This window comes from Cinclus cinclus, chromosome 27 (assembly GCF_963662255.1).
Source record: "Cinclus cinclus chromosome 27, bCinCin1.1, whole genome shotgun sequence".
Taxonomy (NCBI): domain Eukaryota; kingdom Metazoa; phylum Chordata; class Aves; order Passeriformes; family Cinclidae; genus Cinclus; species Cinclus cinclus.
In genome coordinates, this window is record NC_085072.1 from 1,378,481 (window position 1) to 1,402,335 (window position 23,855).

The 23,855-nt window shown below is 50.8% G+C and overlaps 1 protein-coding gene across 2 annotated transcripts in view; it reads left to right on the plus strand.

Moving 5' to 3' along the window:
• Positions 1-19,066, plus strand: part of KCND3 (potassium voltage-gated channel subfamily D member 3) — a 99,743-nt gene extending 80,677 nt beyond the window's left edge. The window contains exons 3-7 of one of the 2 annotated variants that reach the window (XM_062509429.1): positions 8,230-8,331; positions 13,076-13,168; positions 15,697-15,753; positions 16,610-16,857; positions 18,871-19,066. In XM_062509429.1, the coding sequence (XP_062365413.1) occupies positions 8,230-8,331; positions 13,076-13,168; positions 15,697-15,753; positions 16,610-16,857; positions 18,871-19,066 (696 nt within the window). The remainder of the gene's footprint in view (positions 1-8,229; positions 8,332-13,075; positions 13,169-15,696; positions 15,754-16,609; positions 16,858-18,870) is intronic. The other variant, XM_062509430.1, reaches the window with a different exon arrangement.
• Positions 19,067-23,855: the final 4,789 nt, after the last annotated feature.

Below are 23,855 nucleotides of genomic sequence, written 5' to 3' on the forward strand. Positions count from 1 at the left end.
GCTGGGGTAGCTGATAATCCCAGGGGGATTGGCACGGCTCAGTGCTGCACTTCACACGGGCTGCACTGAGGCTGCCAACAAATACAAACCCTGGGTAATCGCAGCGCTTGGTTTCAAGTCTGCAGTAAATGTGCTTTTGACGACTCCAGCCTCTCAGGGTGTTCAATTCATTTCATTTATTATCTGGTGCCCTTTGGCTCCCTGAGAACAAGCAATGTACTGAAAAGCCTTGAGGCAGACTTCTCATTCCATCCTGCAGGCTTCCAGGAGAGAGCCAAACACGGATTTAGGCAAGGCAAGGACTACCCGGGACAGAATCGTTTGGGAGAGCTGCTCCCACATAAAACTCTAATATCGGGCTGAAAACGATGCCAGGCTGTGAGAGAGCAGAGGAGATAAACTGGCGAGGCAGGGAATTGGACACATTGTCTGGGGGATGAATGAAAGGATCAATCTGAGAGGAATTCCAGCGGCAGGGAGGGATGCTGGGCAGGGAGAGGAGAGGAGAGGAGAGGAGAGGAGAGGAGAGGAGAGGAGAGGAGAGGAGAGGAGAGGAGAGGAGAGGAGAGGAGAGGAGAGGAGAGGAGAGGAGAGGAGAGGAGAGGATGGAGGGAGGTGATTCCATCTCCTCGGGGTGGTGGCACAGGCAGCTGAGGAAGAGGTAACTATGGAGATGCTTCAGAGGGGCTCCAGCCAGAAGGAAGGAAGAGCAGGGACACAAATCCCTGCTTGTTCCTCGGGAGGCCGCAGGAACAGCCCGTGCCAGAAGCTGGGGAAGCAGAGCAGAGGGGAGCGGTGCTGGGGAAGGCTGAGCTCTGGGTCTGTGTCATCCCTGTCCCCATAGGACAGCCCACACACCTGCCAATAGCGAGGCCATTAGAATAATTGATTTGCTGCAGAGCAGGGGAGGCAGCTTTGAAATGTTCTGCTTTGCAGCTGACACCCTAAATTTTGGAGGTGGGTTACTGAACTTGAGAGCGTGGAAAAGAAGGGCCAGAAAAAGTGACTGGAGCTGTCTAAGGAGAGCTCAGTGACACAACATGAGTCAGTGCCAGCAGGGGATGGGGTTGGGAACTTAGGGGGAGAGAGAAACAAGGTTAAAACTGGAGCTGGCTGACATTTAAAGAACATGTTTTTTTTCAAACAGAATGAATCTCTGTGGAATATGTTTTTGTTGTTGTTGATATTTAACAGTCTTTGACAGGGGAAAAAAAGCTTTTTTATTACTTTTTTTTAAAGATATTTCATTTATTGCTGGGCTAGGTACCTCTGTTTGTCACATCCCTTAACAGAGTTCAGGGGAAAAGAAACCCAAACAAATAAGCCAACCAGGAATCCTGCCTCTTTTCTTTCATATCATTGAGAGAAGCAAAATAACATTTTCCATCAGTTCAGCTATTCCAGATTCCCCGAGTCCCAAATGGCACAAGACAAGGAGCCAGCTGTCTCCTCTGAAAGGAAGGGCTGAAATCAGTGAGCTCCAGTTTATGGGTTCAGCTCCACAGCTGGGTCCCAGCAAGGAACACTCTCCTCAGTCAGGGCTGAAAACTCGCCCATGAGAAGGGGATGGAGCTGGGATCAGCCCCTCCTGCCAGCAGGGCCCTGTCCCACAGGGTCACACTCCCTGAGCCAGGTGCTGGGCAGCACCACCTGAGCCATTCCCTTCCTTCCTGCAGCTGCCACAGGCTCCACACCATTAATTAGTGCTCATCCATCAGGGCCAGCAGCTTGGCATGTGACACCAGATCAAATTCTGTTAATTCCTCTGGCCCCTGAATTCTTTATAGCTATTAATTAGGGGTGTGAGCTGTGTGAAAGGTGTTATAAAAGTGAGCTCTGGAACCACAGATAAGAGCAGACAGACAGACAAATCACAGGCAGACAGCTGCTCATCATGCTTGGCTTCCAGTGCAAAACTGAGCCTTAGCTTGGGCTAAAGGAGAACAGCAGCATCTCTGTTAATGATGCAGAAAAACGTGAGAGCCTTCTCCAGACAAGTTCTGACACCCTGATTTACACCCTGTAACAATTCAAGTTACTCCAGATTATTCCCACTACAATTGGGCACCTCTTTAATGTCATCCTTGGAGCAATTCTGATCCTCTAAAAATCTGTTCCAGCATTAATACTATAAAAAAAAAAGTGTATATAGGAATTTCTTTTGTTATTATTTCAAGAAAGGAGAGAGAAATGAAGTGAGGTGGTTTTGTCACTCAGCTGGGCTGGTGACGTAGGAATTTCAGCAGAGAGGAAGCTTTGCTTTTTTATGCATAAAACATAATTCAGTTGAGGGCAAAGTGTCCATAAAGTCAAAAACATAATTCAGTTGAGGGCAAAGTGTCCATAAAGTCAGTCTTTGCCCAAACCAGGGTCTGCTGTAACCCATACTGGGTGGATGAATGCACAGACAACACATGGGCTGGAAATCAGGACTTTTCTAAACAGAAGAAAGAATTTCTGAAACAAATGTCCTGTAGGAGTAAGAACTTCACTAAATCCGAGCCAGAGCCTGTTAAGCTCAAGATGAGAATGTACAAAAAGAAGTTTACAGCAGGACAGGACCAGGCCCAGTGCTCCAGGGGCTGCCTGCCCGTGCTGCCAGTTTTGCATATTTTGACCCTTTGAAAATTCCCTGTTTAATCAGCCAGGATATCAGTGAGTGGTAGGGGCCCAGATCCATTAAACTCCATATTCTGTGCGTTGTTCTATAAATAGCCTGAACATGATGTTCCTCAGAGCTGGAAAAGATTAAATGACAAAGTTCATTGGAAATGATGTTCTGTTGCTTTAATGGTGCCAAGGGTAAGGTAGCATTAACAGGAGAGGCACAGAGGAGGAGAGGGGAATCTTTCATCTCTGGAAAGTAATGAAGAGGCCCAAAATAAGATCAAGGTCTGACTCTAAGTGGTTCTATCAAATTATATAGGACTATAATGAGTTCTATCCTACCTCATTTCCATATGCAGCTCTATAACATCTCCCCCAAAGCAAAAGTCACAGAATATTTGAACTTGGCTCAAAAGCCATTCAATGTAAAGGTTTGAAAGGAAGCAAAATCCAAATGTGCGTACTTTGTTTCTTAGGGGGAAAAAAGAGGCTAAAAGGAAAAGAGAAAGTTCTCTTAGATCCTGTAGCAGTGCCATGCTCTGCTTAACTCTACAATCTGCTCGTCACCTTTTCCATCTTCCAGCATCAACCACGTTCTTTCCACCTAGAATTTAAATTCCAAACCCCAAACAAGCAACAGACGCAGACAAAAGCAGGAAAATCAAGCACCTGCTGAACGGCTGTGATATTTCACCCTGAGAATAAAAACCAGATCCAAACCATTCCACTGATGACTTTGGAGAGCAGCTTCAGCCTTAAAAGCCCGGTGGTGCTCCCCTAGTGCAGCAGTCACCAATAATATTCAAACTATTGATTATCGAGGAATTAGCAGGTAAAACATGGTTAGTTACCTTGTGTGGCTGCACTCTCGGCCGGGAGCCCTCGTGGTGTGGTTTTAGCACTGAAGGGAGATGGGACATGGACAGAGCACCTCCCACACGAGGAAGGGTCAGGGGGGCACTGCAGCCTCGAGAGGAGAGGGAGCTCAGGAGAGCTGCTTCAGGTGAGAACACCCTCAGGTGTGCAGGCTTGGAGATACCCAAAAACCACTGGACACAGCAGGAAGGTGATCAGGCTCAGGTGACTCCATTAATAACTAATACCCCCAGGTGTGCAGGGTTTGGAGCTATTCCCAAAAACCACTGGACACAGCAGGAAGGTGATCAGGCTCAGGTGACTCCATTAATAACTAATACCCCCAGGTGTGCAGGGTTTGGAGCTATTCCCAAAAACCACTGGACACAGCAGGAAGGTGATCAGGCTCAGGTGACTCCATTAATAACTAATACCCCCAGGTGTGCAGGGTTTGGAGCTATTCCCAAAAACCACTGGACACAGCAGGAAGGTGATCAGGCTCAGGTGACTCCATTAATAACTAATACCCCCAGGTGTGCAGGGTTTGGAGCTATTCCCAGCTGGACACAGGGTGTGGTTCTGCAGAGTTCCACCGGGGGATTTATGGTTTGGTGCCAGGGGTGGGTCCTCTCCACCCTCATCCTGGGAGTGCTAATGCTAAGAGCAGCTCCAGTGCACAGAGGGAGAGGGGCTGCAGAGTTCCTGATGTGCAGGTGCTCCACTCCCTGCTTGCTCAAGAGCAGAACATCTGGAAAGCTGAAGTTGTCTGGCAAATATGGAATTGTGTCATAGATTGTAGCTTAATAGTTTTTTATGCCACATAAATCAAGTGTGAGCGTTATCTCCATAAGAACTGGATGAAAATCATTAATAAATAATAATTAGCTGTTTCCTGAGCCTGCCATCTGGTAAGCATTTTCCCAGCCAGCAGCTCCTGCTCCCTGCACTTCTCCAAAAAGCAACAAAATGAACTCAGGCTCTTCTCTCTCCCCTGCCAGTCCCTTTGGGAAGTGCAGACACCCAGGACCCTGCACCCTCCCCACCTGGGCAGCTCTTCACTGCCCTTCCTGCCCATTCTGAGCCTCCAGTCTCTTAAAAACCAGCAAACCCCAGAAGTTCCTGAGCCCTGCCTTCCATCCTGCTCTGAGAAACACGTGGGCTCCAAGATAACCAAATTAATCATTCTAACCTGTAAGTGGCTGTCATTAGTATTATTATTTTCATCATATAAATTATCTTCCAGATTAGGTCATATGCATTTTGAGATCCTGTGGTTTCCTAGCAACTCCTCTCCCCATCTCAATGCAGACACAGTGTGCCGTTTGCTTTTCCTTTTTTAGCCTCCTGTGCAGGGGTTATTTCAGTAGCAGTGATCTCAGGCCCAGCCCTGGTGACCTTTAGTCTGTCACATTTGGGGGAGAAGATGCACAAGTCAACCATTTCCCCCCAAAATGATATTTTCAGCAGAAGGCCAGAGAAACTCCCCTTGCCCAGACCTGGAGTGCTGAGCTCTGCAGGACAGGGATGACAAAAACCTGCCCACGGCTGGTAGAAACTGGCAGAATTTGGCAAATCTCAAACCTTTCTTTACTGTCAGGCTCAATCAAAGTGCCAGACCCCAGAGAGACACAGTGCAGGTCCCCAAACAGCAGGCAGAGCCCTGGCAGAGACACTTCCCAAAGAATTCACATTTGCACACGGACGTGCACAGAAAAACCTGAGCTGTTGTTGTTTCTAGTCCAATGGAGGAAACTGTCTGGAGGGCCAAACCAATTTTAGGCACCAATTTTAATTAACTTCTCTAGCTGAGTTAATCAAGACATCTACCAAATTTAATCACGGTGGGGACCCGGAGTTGGGCGCTGTGACGATCCCAGCCAATCCTTTGTGTGAGGACAGCAGGATTAACTTCTGTCCTGCCCCACTGACATTTTTTAAAATAACAATGTCTGTTCTAAACTACAAAAGCTGTGGGGCTTAATTATTTAGATAACAAGTGGCCCTGTTTCAAAAGGAAAAGGGAACAGACCTCAGAACCATCTCCACTCCACATGGAGTACAGCTATTAATATTTGATCCCCTGCTAGCCTGGAGGCAAAGGGAATAATGTTCATTACAACAGCCTGAGACTGAATCCACTTTGACAATTGACTGAACTGGAGATGAGGATAAGCCTTTCCTGCTACAGGTGAGGTAAGTTGGGCACTGGCAATTCCTCCAGCAAAGGAGCTGGGATTTTATCAGGCACAGAGAGAAACAGGAATCTTCAGTGATCACCATCAGAGCATCCCTGGAAAAGCCAGCACTGCATCCAAAATGCACTCCTGGTTAGAGGAGAGTGATCACTGTGAGAAGTAAGGAGCAGACACAAAAAGGAGCATGCTTGTGTTTAGAAGAAACAATTTATTGGAAATGTAATTGTCAGGAACGGAGGGACAATGCCATGGACCTGGAAAATGAGATATTGCTCAGTCCCAGAGCTCCCACTCCGTAGCAGCAGTGCCCATGGGGTTTGTTCCAGGTCACAGCCTCAGGCCAGTGCTCCCCAGGGCCCAGAGCAGCACAGCAGCTTGGGAAAGCCTTCCGAAGAAGTGAAGAGCCAATTTCCCTCTCTCGTTGTGTTCTCAGCCTGTGCCCTGCCCCTGTCCCAGGCTGAGTTCCCTGGCCCAGCACGGAGATCTCACTCTCACACTGCTCAGGAGGCTCAGCATTGAAATGGGACAAGGGAATCTAGGTGAGGAGTAGAAAATAAAGCCAATTACAGATGGCCCCATTCTGGGGGGCTCAAATGAAGACCTATTTTCCAGACTGGTCATAGTCTGTGTCACCCAATTAAAGCTGCAAACTTTACCCTGAGAAATTGTCTGCTTGAGCACAAGGCCATGAGGTTAAACGAATATTTCAAATATTTCCAGTAGTGAGGGCCAGAGTGGCTTGCACCTGGACAGGGATAGAGCTCCTGAAATGACTCCACTCTCTGGACCCACTGCAGATATTTGCCTCCTGCCTTTCCCCTTCCTACAGCATTTCCCCGTTAGCACCTCTAATTAGAAGGGAAAATCACGAGTTCCATGTTATTTAAGGGATTATGCAGCATTTTAAACTACAGCACAATGTAATTATTTTTTAATAGCTGCAGCTATTTCGTGTATTTACTTTTAATGGTGTTTGAGTCATAAATTAACAGTAGAAAAGAAAAAAGGAAAATCACTTGACAGAGAAACAGGCAGCGACTGAAAAGAAAAACTAAAATGCAAAAAGGAATTATCAAAAATAATCAAAAAGGGAGAGATAGGGTCTTAGTTTTTCTTGTTGCCATTATTCTGGACTGCTTCTTATCACCTAACTTGTCCCCCTGGAGATGTGTGGCTTTGGATAGAGTGATTTTCTCAGATGCCACAGTTGATGAAGTAGCAGTGCCACTGCAGGGACACAGGTCCGGGTCAGCGAGGGCTCTGACCCTGTGCAGAGCAGGGACAGACCCTGCAGGACAGAGCTGAGACACCAGCAGGGGTTTGCAGGGGCAGGTGAGAGACGGAGGCACCTCACGTGCAGAGCACCTGAACCCCGCACAGCTCCCACAGCCCCTGCTGAGGGATGGCCAGGACAGGCTCCAGTGCTCTGCATCTCACCCAGAAGTGAACTCTGGGAAGCATGAAGGGGCCTGCAGCACCCCGTTCTGCTTCCCCCAGCCCTAACCCAGCCTGCTTCCCCAGCCCTCACCCCATTCTGTTTCCCCATTCTGTTTCCCATCCCTAACCCCACTGTCCTCAACCCTCACCCCTCTCTTTGTCCCCCATCCCTCACCCATTATTTCTCCACCCTGACCCCATTGATTCCTACTCCTAAGCATTGTTTTCCATCCCTAATCCCATTACTTCCCCCACTCCTAACACCATTGTTTGTGTTCCCATCCTTAACCCCACTGTCCCCCATCCCTGACCCTGTTATCCCCATCCCTGACCCCATTACCCCCCATCCCTGTCCCTGTTATCTCCCATCCCTGACCCCGTTATCCCCATCCCTGTCCCCGTTATCCCCCATCCCTGACCCCGTTATCCCCATCCCTGTCCCCGTTATCTCCCATCCCTGACCCCGTTATCCCCCATCCCTGACCCCGTTATCCCCATCCCTGACCCCGTTATCCCCATCCCTGACCCCGTTATCCCCATCCCTGTCCCCGTTATCTCCCATCCCTGACCCCGTTATCCCCCATCCCTGACCCCGTTATCCCCATCCCTGTCCCTGTTATCTCCCATCCCTGACCCCGTTATCCCCCATCCCTGACCCCGTTATCCCCATCCCTGTCCCTGTTATCTCCCATCCCTGACCCCGTTATCCCCCATCCCTGACCCCGTTATCTCCCATCCCTGACCCCGTTATCCCCCATCCCTGACCCCGTTATCCCCATCCCTGTCCCTGTTATCTCCCATCCCTGACCCCGTTATCCCCCATCCCTGACCCCGTTATCCCCATCCCTGTCCCTGTTATCTCCCATCCCTGACCCCGTTATCCCCCATCCCTGACCCCGTTATCTCCCATCCCTGACCCCGTTATCTCCCATCCCTGACCCCGTTATCCCCCATCTCTGACCCCGTTATCCCCCATCCCTGACCCCGTTATCCCCATCCCTGTCCCCGTTATCTCCCATCTCTGTCCCCGTTATCCCCCATCTCTGACCCCGTTATCCCCCATCCCTGACCCCGTTATCCCCATCCCTGACCCCGTTATCCCCATCCCTGACCCCGTTTTTCCTGTGTCCCACAGAAGGCGCGCCTGGCGCGGATCCGCGTGGCCAAGACCGGCAGCTCCAACGCGTACCTGCACAGCAAACGCAACGGGCTCCTCAACGAGGCCCTGGAGCTCACGGTGAGTGCCAGCCCTGCCCCTGCTCCCTGCACGGGCTGTGAAGCACAGCTGGAATCCAGCTGTTCCACCAAGGCAGGGAAAAGCTTCCTGGAGCTCTCCTTGGGCTGGGACAGGATCTGCCTTCCCAGCCGATTTACGCAGCCTGATTTACACAGCCCTCACTATGAATATCCACTGCCTTCGTTTATTGTTCGAGGAGTTTAAATGCACTGTCTGATCATCCCCAACAGGACAGGAAAATATTCCCCAGCTCCTGTTGCAGGCAGCCTGGTGGTGGGTTTAGTTTTAAAGGCCCCCATGGGCCTCTGGCTACTCAGGAGGAGGAAAGTTTTAAATGCTCAGATTGCTCAGCAGAACCAGCAGACACAAGAAGAGGTTATTACATTAAGCCTGATCAACACCAGAGCAGGTATTAGCACATTTCATGGATTTCATTGCAAATAAATCAGCCTTTCATGCACGTGGGGAGCAAAGAGAGAGAGATGAAGAATGACTGAGCCCCAGAGCCACCTAGAACTCATTTGTGCAGCCTCACTTGGGATCTAATCCTCAATTTCACTCTCCCTGGGACACATCCCTGCGATTGTGCCTAGGGAGGAGCAGCAGAGCTGGAGAAGGGTCTGGAGAACAAATTCTCTGAGGAGCAGCTGAGGGAGCTGGGGGGGCTTTTCCAGCGCCCATATTCTGTAAAATCAGAGCTGGGGAGCCCTTCCAGCCCCTGGAGAAGCTGCTGCCCAGGCTGTGAGCCACTGCTGCCCCAGCTCTGCACAGGGGAATCGTGCAGCACCTGCTTCTGGGGTGGTGCCCATGAGATGTTCCCAGTGCAGCCTGAGACAGACAAACCTGGCTCTTCACAGCTGGGATGGCCTCTGAACTGCTCCACTTCACACCAGGTACAGACCTGGAACGTGGGAACCCAAAGCAGTTGTGGTCCCCCTTCCGAAACAAGCTGGATCCTTCTGACTGCACATCCAGAGTTGTCTCCTGCTCTGCAAATGGCAGCTCAGGAAATCTGTTCCTTGGACCATCTGGCACTGCTGAGCAGCTCACAAGTTTCTGTATCAAGGAAAGGCCAAGACTGGTCACACCTATCCCAGAGCTTTATCCCCACGCAGGAAAGGCTCAGGGCTGGGAAGTCAGCTCTGCTGGGATTCTGCTGTTTCATTACCCAGAAACATGCTAACAATTGATTTAAAATTTCCTTTTAAACTTTCAGTTTCTGGTCTTTAAAATTGCCAGGAGAGCTTAGCAGGATCACTCGGTTTGCATTTGATCTTCCAGTCTGTCATCCCAACAAGGATCTTCTCACTTCTTTTGTCAACCAAAACTCCCTGCCAAGACCACTCAGGGAAGAGCAGCTGACACACCAATGCTTAAGTCCAAAATGCACAAGGCTGAGAGAAATATTTGGCTGAATGGGTTCATTTTCTGGAACTTGCCCAAAATTAAGTGGGAAAAGGATCATTTTGGCTACAAAGCTACTGTAGATACAAGAAGCAAAACAAAAACATTACTAAAGAGGTTTTGGAGGATTTATTTTACCCATTAATAACTAAATTTAGATCTATAGGAGCAGATTTTCACAAGGTTTTCTGGCTGTAACTTCCTTCCTGGTGGTCTTATAGCTCTAAATCATAGAATCCCTGAAGGACTTGGGCCAGAATCAAGACCCAACACGTCTCTCCCTCCCCAGGCAGAGACACTAATTAATTACAGAACTGCAGAGCGTTCTTCCCTACAGGTGTACATGACCAGTTTAACTCCACGAGGCAAGATTTTATGTCCTTTCATTTTATGGCAGAGCAACAAACTCTTCTGAAGATTACGAAATGTGAATGACAGCAAGTCTAGACAGCCAAATTTTTTAAGCTGTGAAAACGTAAAGGAACACGGCGTGTGTCGCTGCTGTAATAGGCACCAAAATATTATCTCCATACTGTGCATATTTGTCAGTCAAATTAGTGTCAAACTGCTTCCCTGCTCAGGAACAAGCCCTGTTTTGACACCTTGCCCAGGATCTGTGTGAGCAGTAATGGGCTGCACATTTCCCCAGCAGCAATTCCAGCCGAATTCCTGCAGCCACGAGCAGGAATTGTCTCTGGCAGCCCCAGACCCCACAGCTCCAGGGTCACTGCTGGACACCCAGGCACTGGTGTGGCACTCAGGGGTCCCTGAGCAGGGACACTGAGCCCTGGCTGGGGCTCGGTAGCCAAACCAATACACTGGAAACCCGAGACTGCTCAGGATTCCAGAACATTCCGTAGCACCAGGATGAACAGCTGACAGCACCTTGCAAGGAGCAGCACATCTCCAGCCTGGGGAGGGAAGGCGAAGAGAAGGATTCATCCAGAACAGCAGCAGGAAGGAGCTCAGCTCCAGCTCGTGCTCCACAAACGTGGGGTTTGTGGCATTTGCCATCCAGACACGAAGCACTCAGACTGTTTTCTTCTCATACAGAGATTTTTTTAGTGGGCTTTATGTCAAAAGTGCTCAAGGGATGGTGAGATCCTTCCAATGGCAGCAGCCTACATATCCTCTTAGCACTAATCTCCTTGTACAGCTGAAATTCCCTTTTAGCTGCAGTGCCAGGAGGTGAATACCCCAGGATATGAAGATCCCAGGAATAGGAGGCTGGGACCTCTGGTGCCTTTTCACAAGTCCCAGATAAGCACTAGGCCAGGATCAGTTCACCAGGGCCCACTGATGAAGCACTGAAATGGAGGTAAAGTGGAAGAATTTTGGATTTCAAAACTGACACCAGAATGTGCTGCAGCCTCCCCTCAGGCAACCAGCAGTTCACTGAAAGTCTTCCAAGAGCAAACTGAATGGCAACTGGCATCAAATCCTTGCAAAACTGGCACCCGTGCTCAAAGAGCAAACCTCTCCTTCCCCCAGCAGCTCTTCCATTGCAGCCAAACTCTTCTGCTGAAGACCCAGATTTTGTTTGCCTGCAGTGGCACAGGAAGCACTGACGCAGAACCTACATCTGTAGCATCCCTCTCCTCAGCACTACTCCCAAAATGCCAAGTGCCTGGGATGCTGGCCCTGGCCCAGGGCAGCAGTTCTGCACGTCTGTCCCTGCTTCCCACCTGGGATGGCCTTGGGGCGTTCCTGCTCTTTGCTTCTGGGAGCACTGAGCTGCCAAAGAAAAATCCCAAAGAAGAAGAGAAGGTACAAGTCCCACTCCCTGACACTTCAGGTCACTCCTGGTCACTGAGCCCCTTCCCTCGGGGCCCAGCCTTGGGGTGGGAGGCAGAGGGAGAGGCTGGGCTGTGCCAACCCTGAACAACTGCCTGGGCTCTCCTGCCAGAGCCACCTCAGCTTGCAGATCCCATTTCGATTTCCTCTCAGGCAAATCCTCATAAAAAGACACAGTTTGCAATATGTGCTCTTCATCTCTCCTTTCCCAGTGTTTTAGTGCAGCATCATCTCTGCTTTAGGGCTTCCGAGGACCTCCATGGGAAATATTCCAACCCAGACATCAAGGGAGTCAGTCGTCTCAGCAGGAGCCAGCGGGACCTGCTGAATGTGTTACCTCACCAGGAGGATTGTTAATAAGAAAAATGGAACTGATTTTTTTTTTTTTTAGGCCACTTCTAAAAATACATCTGGGAATGTTCAACTTCCAAAACAATAGCAACAAAAAAATCCATAACCTGCCTAAGATGCATTCCCACAGGAATTTATTAATTCTGTGTTCAGGAAGCCAGCTTCCTTAATGTACCACTTCAGCTGTGTTTTGGCACCTGTCAGAGACAGAGTTATTCCTTCACTTAAGGATCACAGCACCAGCCTGGGAATGGCATCCAGAGCAGGCACTTGCAGGGAAGCAGTGGGACACAGGGGTGTATTTAAACACAATGCTTTAACCACAGCTGAATCCCATCCCATCGAGAGCAACAAGCAATGTCTTGGCAGGATGTTCTTTCCTCTCCTGAGCACTCAGACCCTGAGCAGCCATCCAAGCCACGCACATCCATTTTTTACTTTCAGATTTAGGCATTCCAGAAGACACCAGGACCCCCTTTTGAGGCACTGGAAACACCTTACCACCACCAAAGTGCTGCTTTGGTGTGGAAGGGCTGCCTGTCTGTGAAAGGGCTCATCCTCAAGGCACAACACAGTCTGTGGTGTGCTGAAATCACAGGCGGTTCTGAGAGCAGAAACTCGAGAGGCAGTAAGAGAATAAATATCCCAAACCCCTAAATATTAACAGTGCCATCCCCGTGTGCAGCCGTGGCTCAGCAGCTTCGGCAGTGGCACACGAGGGCCAGGGGAGCAGGACAGCTCTGTCTTTGCTGTCTGCGCCTCCTAACCCGGGCTCCAGCTCAGGGACATCTGTTGGCATTCAAAGGTCACGCCAAGCTCAGCGGTCCGGATGCGTTTTGGAAAAGTACAGCAGCACAGATTCTTTTTTCTCTGCCTTTGGTTCCTGAGCTTGTCATTGCAAGCCAGCAGCCCTGCCCTGAATATTTCAGTATTTCCTTCCTGGCTATGGGATACCTAGAAACACACAGGGCTTGGATCCAATCTGAGTCCACCTTGGTGGACAAGTGAAATCATTAAAAAAAACCCTAAGGAAACTTCCTAAGAATCAAGAAGAAAACCTGAGAGCTGGCAGCAATGAAATTGTTCCCTTTACCCCTGAGACAGCTCCTGCTGGTGCTGCTGGTTGTGTTTGTTCATTCTCCTGGCCTCACACCTGCTTTGGGTTTGTTCCCCTCCTCTTTCTGTGGCTTTTCAGGGATCCACCGAAGAGGAGCAGCACATGACTAAAGGCACCTCCTTAATCGAAAGCCAACACCACCATCTGCTGCACTGCCTGGAAAAAACAACCGTAAGTAGCAGCACAGCCCTTCCCCAGGCAGGGCTCCCCAAGGAGGGGTCTGAGGGGTCCCTGCCACCCTCCCTCCCAGGCTGGCTTCGTTCTGGGCTCCCCAGAACAGTCTGCAGTGGGTGAAAGGCACTTGTACTTCACTGTCTTTAAAATAATAATAGTAATTCCTGGGTAGAGGGATGGAGAGGGGATTTTCTGCTCCCCTGCACCTGCACAGAGCCAGCAGCAGCTTCTCAGTTCTCATCTGAGCACACATCAGTTTTAGGGAGGTCCTAGAAATAAGAAGTTCCATTTCTTCAGTGCTCCTGAAAGAGACCCAAAGTGCATTTCTCTTGTGCTGTCAGTCACACACGGTGACAAGCACAGTGCTTGTGCTGAGCAGCACCAAGGGACAGCTCTGCTGCCTTGGGAGGAAGATGCTGCTGGGGGCTCCAGACCACAGCCTGGTCACCGGAGCCCACGGGCTGGAAAATTCACCTTTAGCCCTGGAGATGGCTCAGAAAGGATGAACTCTGTGCCAGGGTTTGAAGGCTGCACACATCTCTGTCTGGTTGCAAGGGCAGGTAATTTATCTCAAAGCCACTGAGGCAGTTTGCACACCAGGACTTTTGTCTGCATCCTGCAAGGTGTTGGGAGACAGTTTTAGTTTGCACTACTGGCTGTTTGTGTATGCAGGAGTCTTTGGGGACATTTCAGGTATTTATTTGATACATATGTTTTGCTTCCAGGTTTATATAAAAGGTTCTGCAGTAAAGGAACACATTATCTATACCATGACTCATTCTAGGGAGAATGAAGAGAGGCTAAAACTTGAAATATTCATGCCTTTTTCTATCTGCATCCATCACCAAATGTACTTTTGATGTCTGACTTGCAAGGGTTTCTTTTAGACAAATCACCTTCACTTCCATAGTTTGGCTTGTGCTGGAACAGCACCACTTGGGCCTCAGAGATACACTGGAAGAAGCTGAGTAATTAATTACAGTGACCTGAGCCCAAGGAGCTCTAAAGGTCCCCATGCCAAGGGCAGTGAACTGATTCTTCCTGTGTCAATGACTACTGGATTTGTTTATACAACTCATCCTGCCTTTATTTCAATGTTACATTACCAGCAGATATTTCACAACCTGACTCTTCAGTTTCAAACTTTCTGCCTAAAACCCTCAGTACTTCAGTGTGACCCACATTTCACAGCAGCACTTCCATCTGAAAACGTGAACACGTTGGCTGAAGCAAACAAAAACTGCCAGCCCCTGTCTGCAGGTTCTGCCCTTCTAGAAGGGCTCACCAAAATTCTGACCCGTGCAGGGGCAGGTGAACATCTCTGGGGCTGCTCGAGTTTCTCCATCACTCGGAGCTGAAGTAACTGGCCAAAGTGTGCTCTAATTAATGGGAGTGGTGCCCTGGCTGTGTCAGCCCACCACACTGACCAAGGCTGCCCCTTCCAGCCCACAGACCCGCTCAGTTAAGGAGTCACAGGCACTGAAAATGTTCCAAATGTTCCTCTTCTTCAGCAAACAACGTCAGTAAAGGTGGCACTTGGATTTTGGTTAAAACTCCCGAGGAGAATCTGCACGATGGGGTTTTCCCTCATGTTTTCGGTCAGTTATTGCCATGGTGTAGCACCAAATCAGACAGCAGGTTTGGATGCTGGTCTGGAGTTATCAGGCCAGAAAGTTCAATGGGTTTGTGTGGAGATCCTGTGCTTCACATCATCTATTCAAACACTGTGCAACAGAAAATTTACATCGCAGTAAAAGCATTTCTAGACACTGAAGAGTCATTTTGTGAGCAAGTTGCAGGAATGGAATGAGGAATGTACAGTGGTTGCAAGCTTGTTTCAATGGGCAATTCACCTTTCCTGAAAGCAGGCAGAGGATTCTCAAAGGCCATTCTTTATTGGCCTGCTCTCTGGGCTGTCACTGGCACACACTTCCAGCTGAGTGGCTGTGAATGGTCACAAATCTGCTGTGTCAGATGACAAAGTGACCCTGGAGTACTTGTAGCTGCCACAACAGAGATTACTTTGTCATATTCCCACAGCAGATGGAGTTTGTTCAAACAAAAGGAGGTTTTTTTCCCTCTCGTTCCGACTCCCAGATTGAGTCTGGACATTCACATGCTGTATTTTCTCCAAGTGCTGAGTGCCTTGAGCCCAGTCCTTCAACCCAAACCCTTCTTCTGTGTTTTCACAGTTTGATCAAATCCATTGGTGACACAACAGCAAAACAATCCCAATCTGTGATTTGTGAATCAGCAGCTGAAAAGTTGTTTGTCTTTGCCTTTGGCTCTCAAAAGGTGAAAGTAATAAAGTTGTTCTGGGTTTTGTTCTGTTTCCATGAACAAAACACTCAGAAGCTGAATTGGCAGAAGGGTTCTGGTTGAGGGGCCTGAGAGGAGGTTCTGTTGCCCATTCAAACCTGAGCTGGAATGCTGAGGCGAGAGACGCAGTGCTGGGACTAAACTTCTGAATGCTGGAATGGACAATGAATTGTGTTTTTATCTTCTGTTGGCATGTTGTCCTGTAGGGATTGTCCTATCTTGTGGATGATCCCCTGTTATCTGTACGAACTTCCACCATCAAGGTATTTGCTTTTCAATTCGATCTGTGTTCTCTATGGTCTCTGTGACGTGTCTGGACAGTGTTTGCTCACTTCTCGTTCTGCTCCTGTCCTGGGGAGTTTGTGCACGTGGCTCCCTTTGGCTTTCCAGTGCTCTTGTTCCCTGTGAGAGTTGTTACTCGTTCAGTGAGGTCTCGTGGCTGCCTTCAGCATGGTTGCTTTTGTTTCCCATCTTTTCTGAAGCTGACAGGGACTGGATGAAGTCTGTTCACTCTACCTGGGTGTTCATAGCCACACGCAGGAGTTCTTTCTTCCAGGATTTCTTGTTCCTTAGCACAAAAGCTCTTTACAGATTCAGCTTACCAAATTTTCTTCCCGCTGAACACTTCCCCCTCTTCAGTGCCGTGTTTATCCCTCCCAGCTCATGCACTGCAGGGATGCTTTGAACCCAAGAGCCAATGCAAGCGTTGAGTTCTACTGCCAGGTGATCATCCAAAAATACGATCCTGTCCCCAGGCATAAAGGAGCGTGAACTCCTTTGGGGTTTCACAACCACGTGGCATTTCGGACTTTTTGAGACCATTCTGGAATCCAGAGAAAGAACAAACAGAAATTCAAACCCCAAGAGGTTGACCCTCTCGGGCTGTGCGAGCAAGGCAGCAGTGAGGGCCTCACGCTTTTCTCACTGCAGCAGCTCCTCTTGTTCCCCTGGAGAACGGGAGAGCAAAATCTGCCCTGGCTGCAGTGAGGGCGGAGTCATTTCTTTGTCAGACCTGCCCGGAGCAGCCCTTTGCAGGCACAGAGAGCATCTCCCCCAGCGCAGGGGCTGCCACCCCCAGCCCGGCTCCAGGCACTGACGGCTCCGCTTCTGCCCCGCCAGAACCACGAGTTCATCGACGAGCAGCTGTTCGAGCAGAACTGCATGGAGAGCTCGATGCAGAACTACCCCTCGTCCCGGAGCCCCTCGCTGTCCAGCCACGCCGGGCTCAGCACGTCCTGCTGCTCGCGGCGCCACAAGAAGAGCTCGCACCTGCCCAACTCCAGCGTGCCGGCCACGCGGCTGCGGAGCATGCAGGAGCTCAGCACCATCCACATCCAGTGCAGCGAGCAGCCCTCCCTCACCACCAGGTATGGCACGGGCCGGGACGGGCTGCAGGGCTGGCGGGGCGGTGCCCAGCTGTGCCCAGCTGTGCCCAGGTGTGCCCAGGTGTTCAGGTGTGCCCAGGTGTTCCCAGCTGTGCCCAGCTGCAGAGCTGTGCCCGGGTCTGCCCAGGTGTTCAGGTGTGCCCAGGTGTTCCCAGGTGTTCCCAGCTGTGCCCAGCTACAGAGCTGTGCCCGGGTCTGCCCAGGTGTTCAGGTGTGCCCAGGTGTTCCCAGCTGTGCCCAGCTGCAGGGCTGGTAGGGCGGTGCCCAGGTGTGCCCAGGTGTTCAGGTGTGCCCAGGTGTGCCCAGGTGTTCCCAGCTGTGCCCAGCTGCAGAGCTGTGCCTGGGTCTGCCCAGGTGTTCCCAGCTGTGCCCAAGTGTTCCCAGCTGTGCCCAGCTGCAGGGCTGGTAGGGTGGTGCCCAGGTGTGCCCAGGTGTTCAGGTGTGCCCAGCTGTTCAGGTGTGCCCAGGTGTTCCCAGCTGTGCCCAGCTGTGCCCAGCTGCAGGGCTGTCATGCAAGTGCCCAGGTGTGCCCAGGTGTTCAGGTGTGCCCAGCTGTGCCCAGCTGTGCCCAACTGCAGGGCTGTCAGGGCAGTGCCCACGTGTGCCCAGGTGTTTCCAGCTGTGCCCAGCTGCAGGGCTGGCTCAGTGGGAAGCAAATAAGAGGAATTTCACAGTGGTGTCTAGGCAGCTGTAACCCAAAAAGGCATAAAGGACACAACTGAAGTGTGTCCCTTAATAGAAAATGTTTAAATTTTCATTTTATACATAAATTGCTGAAAAGGAATCATTTATTCACCATATAATTCCTTTAAATATTAAATTACTTTCCAAATCCCCCTCAGCCCATTAAGTTTTTTGTGCACCAGGGCTGGTTTTGAATGTCCCATTCCTCTTCTCCCCACTCCTATCAAAGGGATGTAGAAACCGAAACAAAGCTGCCTTTAGGGCAGCAAGCGATTACTTTGTGCCAGAAGGGCATTTCAGAGCATGAATTATGAATGAACAAGTACAAAACATGTCCCCAGCTATTTCAGTTTCAATATGACAATATTTTAAACCAGCACCTGAAGCAGTAATTCAGGGGAATGTCAACTGTTCTGGGTGCTAAATCAGATGCCAGTGATATTTTAAATGTCAACACTTGTTTCACTTGCTTACCAAACTGGGCCGGGATGGAGAGAGAGAAAAAAAAGCTTTTGAGTTATTTTTTCATGTGGAATGCAAGCAGCTGGGTGTACTGGTTGCCACTGGCAGAAGCACCCAGGCCCTGCGGCTGCCCCACTCCCAGCTTGTGCCTGAGGCAGGAGCGGCTTCTGGTCCGGGATGCTTGAGGGATCAGAAACCATCCTGTGGTGAGTCACTCCCAGACAACAACAGCAACAGCTTCCCCACTGGGAGCTTTACATTCTGAAAGGACAGGCCTCGTGTTCAAAATGAACATGTTGGGCCCGTAATAGCAGACTCCTGTAGCTGTGCAGATGCACAGAAATCAACCTATCATTTTCCCTCTGTAATTAATTATAGGATGCAATCGATGCAGATCTAATAAGAATGCTCCCAGCTGTCACATCCTTGAAACTACTGCAGAGAGGAATAAAATAGAAAAGAGCAAGGGAGGGTGAATATGAAAGAGGTGTTTGAAATGCAAGGAAGACAAGATCTTTCTCAGAAAGAACTACCTGTGCTCTCGAAAGATGCGCTACACAGGCCAGTGTAGTTAGACGTCCTTTTAAATAAACTCGAATTATGCAAGAAGGAAATGGAAACAGAACAATTTGCCCTGTGAAAAGCCGTCTCCTAACCAGGGGGAACATTACCCAAGCTCGGTGTAATCTGTGTAGACCTAAGTGGTGCCTTGCAGGAACGGGGGTGTTGTTTGAATGGAGCCTTTGAATATTTCAGCCGAATAAGATCCTGATTAAGAACCACAACCGTTCCCGTCCTTTCCACCGCCCCATTCTGAGAAACAAGCCAAGCGCTAAATTTGTTTTCCAGTCGTTCCAGCCTCAACATGAAATCAGATGATGGGCTGAGACCGAACTGCAAAGCTGCCCAGATCACCACAGCCATCATCAGCATCCCCACGCCGCCGGCGCTGACCCCGGAGGGCGAGAGCAGACCCGGCCCGGGCAGCCCCGGCCCCGCTGCCCTGCCCAGCTCGGCCAACATCGTCAAGGTGTCCGCCTTGTAGCCGTGTCCCGGAGGAGCAGGCGGCGAGCCCCTGTCCCTCCGCAGCCCTCGGCACCGAGCGGGGACCAGCGCACGCACCGAGGGGCGAGCGGGAGAGGGAGCGAGGGCAGGGCAGGGCAGGGCTGGGCTGGGCTGGGCTGGGCTGGGCTGGGCTGGGCTGAGCTGGGCTGGGCTGGGCTGAGCTGAGCTGGGCTGAGCTGAGCTGGGCTGGGCTGGGCTGGGCTGAGCTGAGCTGGGCTGGGCTGGGCTGGGCTGGGCTGGGCTGAGCTGAGCTGGGCTGGGCTGGGCTGGGCTGGGCTGGGCTGGGCTGGGCTGGGCTGGGCTGGGCTGAGCTGGGCTGGGCTGGGCTGGGCTGGGCTGGGCTAAGCTGAGCTGGGCTGGGCTGGGCTGGGCTGAGCTGGGCTGGGCTGGGCTGAGCTGGGCTGGGCTGAGCTGAGCTGGGCTGGGCTGGGCTGGGCTGAGCTGAGCTGGGCTGGGCTGGGCTGGGCTGGGCTGGGCTGAGCTGAGCTGGGCTGGGCTGGGCTGGGCTGGGCTGGGCTGGGCTGGGCTGGGCTGGGCTGGGCTGAGCTGGGCTGGGCTGGGCTGGGCTGGGCTGGGCTAAGCTGAGCTGGGCTGGGCTGGGCTGGGCTGAGCTGGGCTGGGCTGGGCTGAGCTGGGCTGGGCTGGGCTGGGCTGAGCTGGGCTGAGCTGAGCTGAGCTGGGCTGGGCTGGGCTGGGCTGAGCTGGGCTGGGCTGGGCTGGGCTGGGCTGGGCTGGGCTGGGCTGGGCTGAGCTGGGCCGGGCTGAGCTGGGCTGGGCTGGGCTGGGCTGGGCTGAGCTGGGCTGGGCTGGGTTGAACTGGGCTGGGCTGGGCTGCAGGAAAACGCTGCTGGGAGCCGCCTGTGCCCTGGGATGGGCGAGCGGTGCCTGCAGGGGCTGCGGGGAGGAACCACCACGGCGAGCAGAGAGCCACTGGAGCGAGCGGAAATCTAACACTGTGTATCGCAGCACCTTTTTAAAGGTTTTTAATGGATAATATTTATTCATGAGGAAATGACTGACAAGGTGAAACACAATGGATTTTGTGAATTTCTTTTTTTCTTTTCTTCGTGGAGCAGAACCTTTAAACCAACCAAAATTTCACACTTTTTTTTTTTTTTAATAGGAAAAGATTTAGACAAAAGAAGCCACCGGTCACAGCAGTGCCCTGCATGGCTGTGTGTGTGTGAGTGTGAGTGCAGAGAGCCCCTCGAGGGCAGAGCAGTGCCCAGCAGGAGCCCAGGTGTGCCAGCCCCCCTGTGCACACACACACACACACACACACACACCTGCCACCCTGGATGCCACCCCGATTTAGACTTTTTGTATCCTCCCTTCAAGTCAATACAGTGCAATTGCATACAGTGTGTTTGTCTGCTAATTATTGTCTGTGGAAATATATCTGTGGAGAAAAACAAAAACAACAACAACAAAAAAAGAAGACAGGCTTTAGTAGAGTTTTAGTCCCACCTGAGTATCGGCTTTCTATTTTTGTTATCACTTATTTGTTAGAGTGTGACTAGACTACAGTTCTGTATTTTTAAAAAGGAAGAAAAAAAAAGGCAGGATTCTTTTTTAATACTATACACACAAATGGCAAAGAATGACAGCACTGAACTCAACTGCATCAAGCGTTCCTGAGTCTAACTGAGATTCCTTGTAATGTATGCCCATGCTTTTTACCTTTTGGTTTTCTAGATAGAAATTCCTTTGCTAGCACTGGATGTATAACCCATTGTAAATAGTAGCCAAATATGTCTGGATTTATACTTGATAATAATTAACCCCAGAGCCTAATATCTTGCATGGACAGAGAGGTATTTGGCTTTTTCACACTCTTAGGGCTCCAGTTGTCCCATCCACGGCTGCTGGGCTGCATTGATTCTGGGGATAGACAAGGTCAGCAATTTCAGTTCTCCAGGATCTGCTTGAGCAGGGGGAGCAGGACTGGAGCTGGGAGAACATTTGCTAACGTGTGGTACAGACAGCATTTTCTATTCCCAGTTCTCCACTTCGTTTGGGAAGTCGAACCATGAACTAACAGCTAACCAAAAACTGCAGAACACTGTGTGGTACTGCCAGGTACCTCATCCTGGGACTGAGCCAGGCTCAGGGCTGGCACCTCCTCCTGAGGCCTCTCTAGGCAGGATTCTTCATGAGGAAATTCAAGGACCTGAAGCACAGCTGATTCCCCTGCAAGAGGAAACTCCTCGCTGCCTTTCTGCCTTCCTGGAGCTCCCTTTGCCAGGGGATCCAGGAAGGGCAGAGGCAGGAGCACCCCCCACCCTCCCCTGTGCCCCTGTCTGGCTGATCCCCGAGGTCATCACAAACCCCCAGAGCCTGGAGGGAGCAGGGGAAGGGATCCCCTTCGTCCTGAGCAGGGGTTTAGCCAACAGCAGAGTTCCAGGAATGGCTCAGAGAGTGTTTGAGGCTGGTTCAGCAAAGGGATGATGTTTTTTTTCTAACATCTGCCATAACCTCTCCCGATGTAATATTTGTATGCACATAAACACACGCATATAACTAATTACAGACACATACATGTATAGATAATTAATGCTGATGACACGTAGGAGCTGCACCCTGCTTTGGCAGCACTCCTGCTGGGAGTGAGCCGTGGCTGATGCATTGACTCAACACCCTCCTTAGGATCCTACAACATCCTACAACAGTAGGGCTATGGCTGAGCCTCCAGTAGCTGCACCAGCTTCCAGTAATTTATTCCAATGCTGTAATATGTTACCCAAAACTATGTTTAGTCCTGTTTTAGAAGACTAAAATGCTCTGCCTTGTGCTGCTTCCTGTAGGAGGTTATACTGCAGTTAATCTTACCATTACTGAGCTTTTTTCTCAATGTCTTAATTTAATTTTTGCTTTGTTTTCATTAACTGTCATCATCTGAGCACCCCTGCCCTTCTAGATCAGAGGCCTTGCTCTCCACCACTTGCCACCTTTGCAGTCTCATCTCCACTGGCACAGAGTGAGGGTGAAATGCCCCCGTGCTCACAGGGGACAGGAATAAAAATTACAAGGAGTCAGGGATTCCACATGGATTCTTGGTGCTGCCTTTCTTATTGCTGATGTGGTGTGGAGTGCTGAACAAGGCACTTCCCATGCCTGGATCTGTGAACAGCCATCGTGGCAGCCTTGTCCAAAGCAATACTGGGGCTTCTCATTGCTGTCAACCAAACTTCTTGGAACAGAGAGTATAACATTCAACTTTAACAGGTGAAAAAGAAGGAGGAAAGCCAGTTCCAGGAGTTCCTGGCTGGCTGCTTGGGCTCTGACGGCCACAGCCTCTGTTTTCTTCCAAAAAACAGGAATTGTCCTTGCTGGGGAGCCACGGCTCGTGCCTGTGCCATGAGCTGGGCAGGTGCTGCCCCACTCATGTGTGCTGTCAGTCCCTCAGCACAGGCTCTCAGGGGATAAAAACACAGAACTGAGCAAGTCTGAGCCTGGAGGAAAGTAGGGCCAGGGCTGAAAGTATTTTTAATGGAGCCATTAGCTCCCTTTATCCTCTGAAGTCGCCCAAGTGAAGCTTCTGAAAGCACCTGGAACTGCATTGTGGAAAACCTGGGAGCCCCCAGGAGAGCACTGTGCACCCCTGGGAGCTGCAGGGCCAGGGATCCATCCCAAGGGACAGGGATCCATCCTGAGGGTCAGGGATCCATCCCTGCAGGGACAGGGATCCATCCTAAGGGACAGGGATCCATCCCTGCAGGGACAGGGATCCATCCTGAGGGTCAGGGATCCATCCCTGCAGGGACAGGGATCCATCCTAAGGGACAGGGATCCATCCCTGCAGGGACAGGGATCCATCCTGAGGGTCAGGGATCCATCCCTGCAGGGACAGGGATCCATCCCAAGGGACAGGGATCCATCCTGCGGGTCAGGGATCCATCCCTGCAGGGACAGGGATCCATCCCAAGGGACAGGGATCCATCCCTGCAGGGACAGGGATCCATCCCGAGGGTCAGGGATCCATCCCTGCAGGGACAGGGATCCATCCTAAGGGACAGGGATCCATCCCTGCAGGGACAGGGATCCATCCCAAGGGACAGGGATCCATCCCAAGGGACAGGGATCCATCCTGAGGGACAGGGATCCATCCCTGCAGGGACAGGGATCCATCCCTGCAGGGACAGAGATCCATCCCAAGGGATCCATCAGGAATAGGGGAGGCCAAGGCACTCCTGAGAATTCCTGAGGCACTCCTGAGTTCACCTGAAGGACGTGGCTCATTCCCCCCAGTGCTCCCAGTGCTGCCCTGCCTTACCAGCACCCCAACCCTTCCCGGGGCACTCCTGGCCCTGGCCCACACAGAACCAGCACCTGGAACACCCTGCCCAGCCGGGTCCTGTGCCAGGAACAGCACCAGGAGCAGGGAGCATCACTGCTGTGCTGGCACTTCAGTTCAGAGCCTTCCCCCTCCTCTCATTCTTTGTGACTTTTTATAGTTTTAGAAAAGTTCCTTTAAAAGAGGTAAAAATGGATTCTTTGCACAAAAAGCAAGTGGAAGGGCGTTATTTTTTCAGGTTTTCCTAAAGCAATATTAAAAATATCAAAGGAGCGACTCCTTTTTCTGAGCATTTTATTTCCTTTCCAAAGCTTTTTCTGAAGGAAAAATATTTTCACGGATTTTTCAGCCTATTCTATCAATAGATTTCCTCTCTTCTCACCTGGCATTGAGCTGCTAACAGGATTCACACCCAGCTGGCAGCAAATGATGAAAAATACCTTTCACACATAGGCTATGACTTCCCTCTACTGCT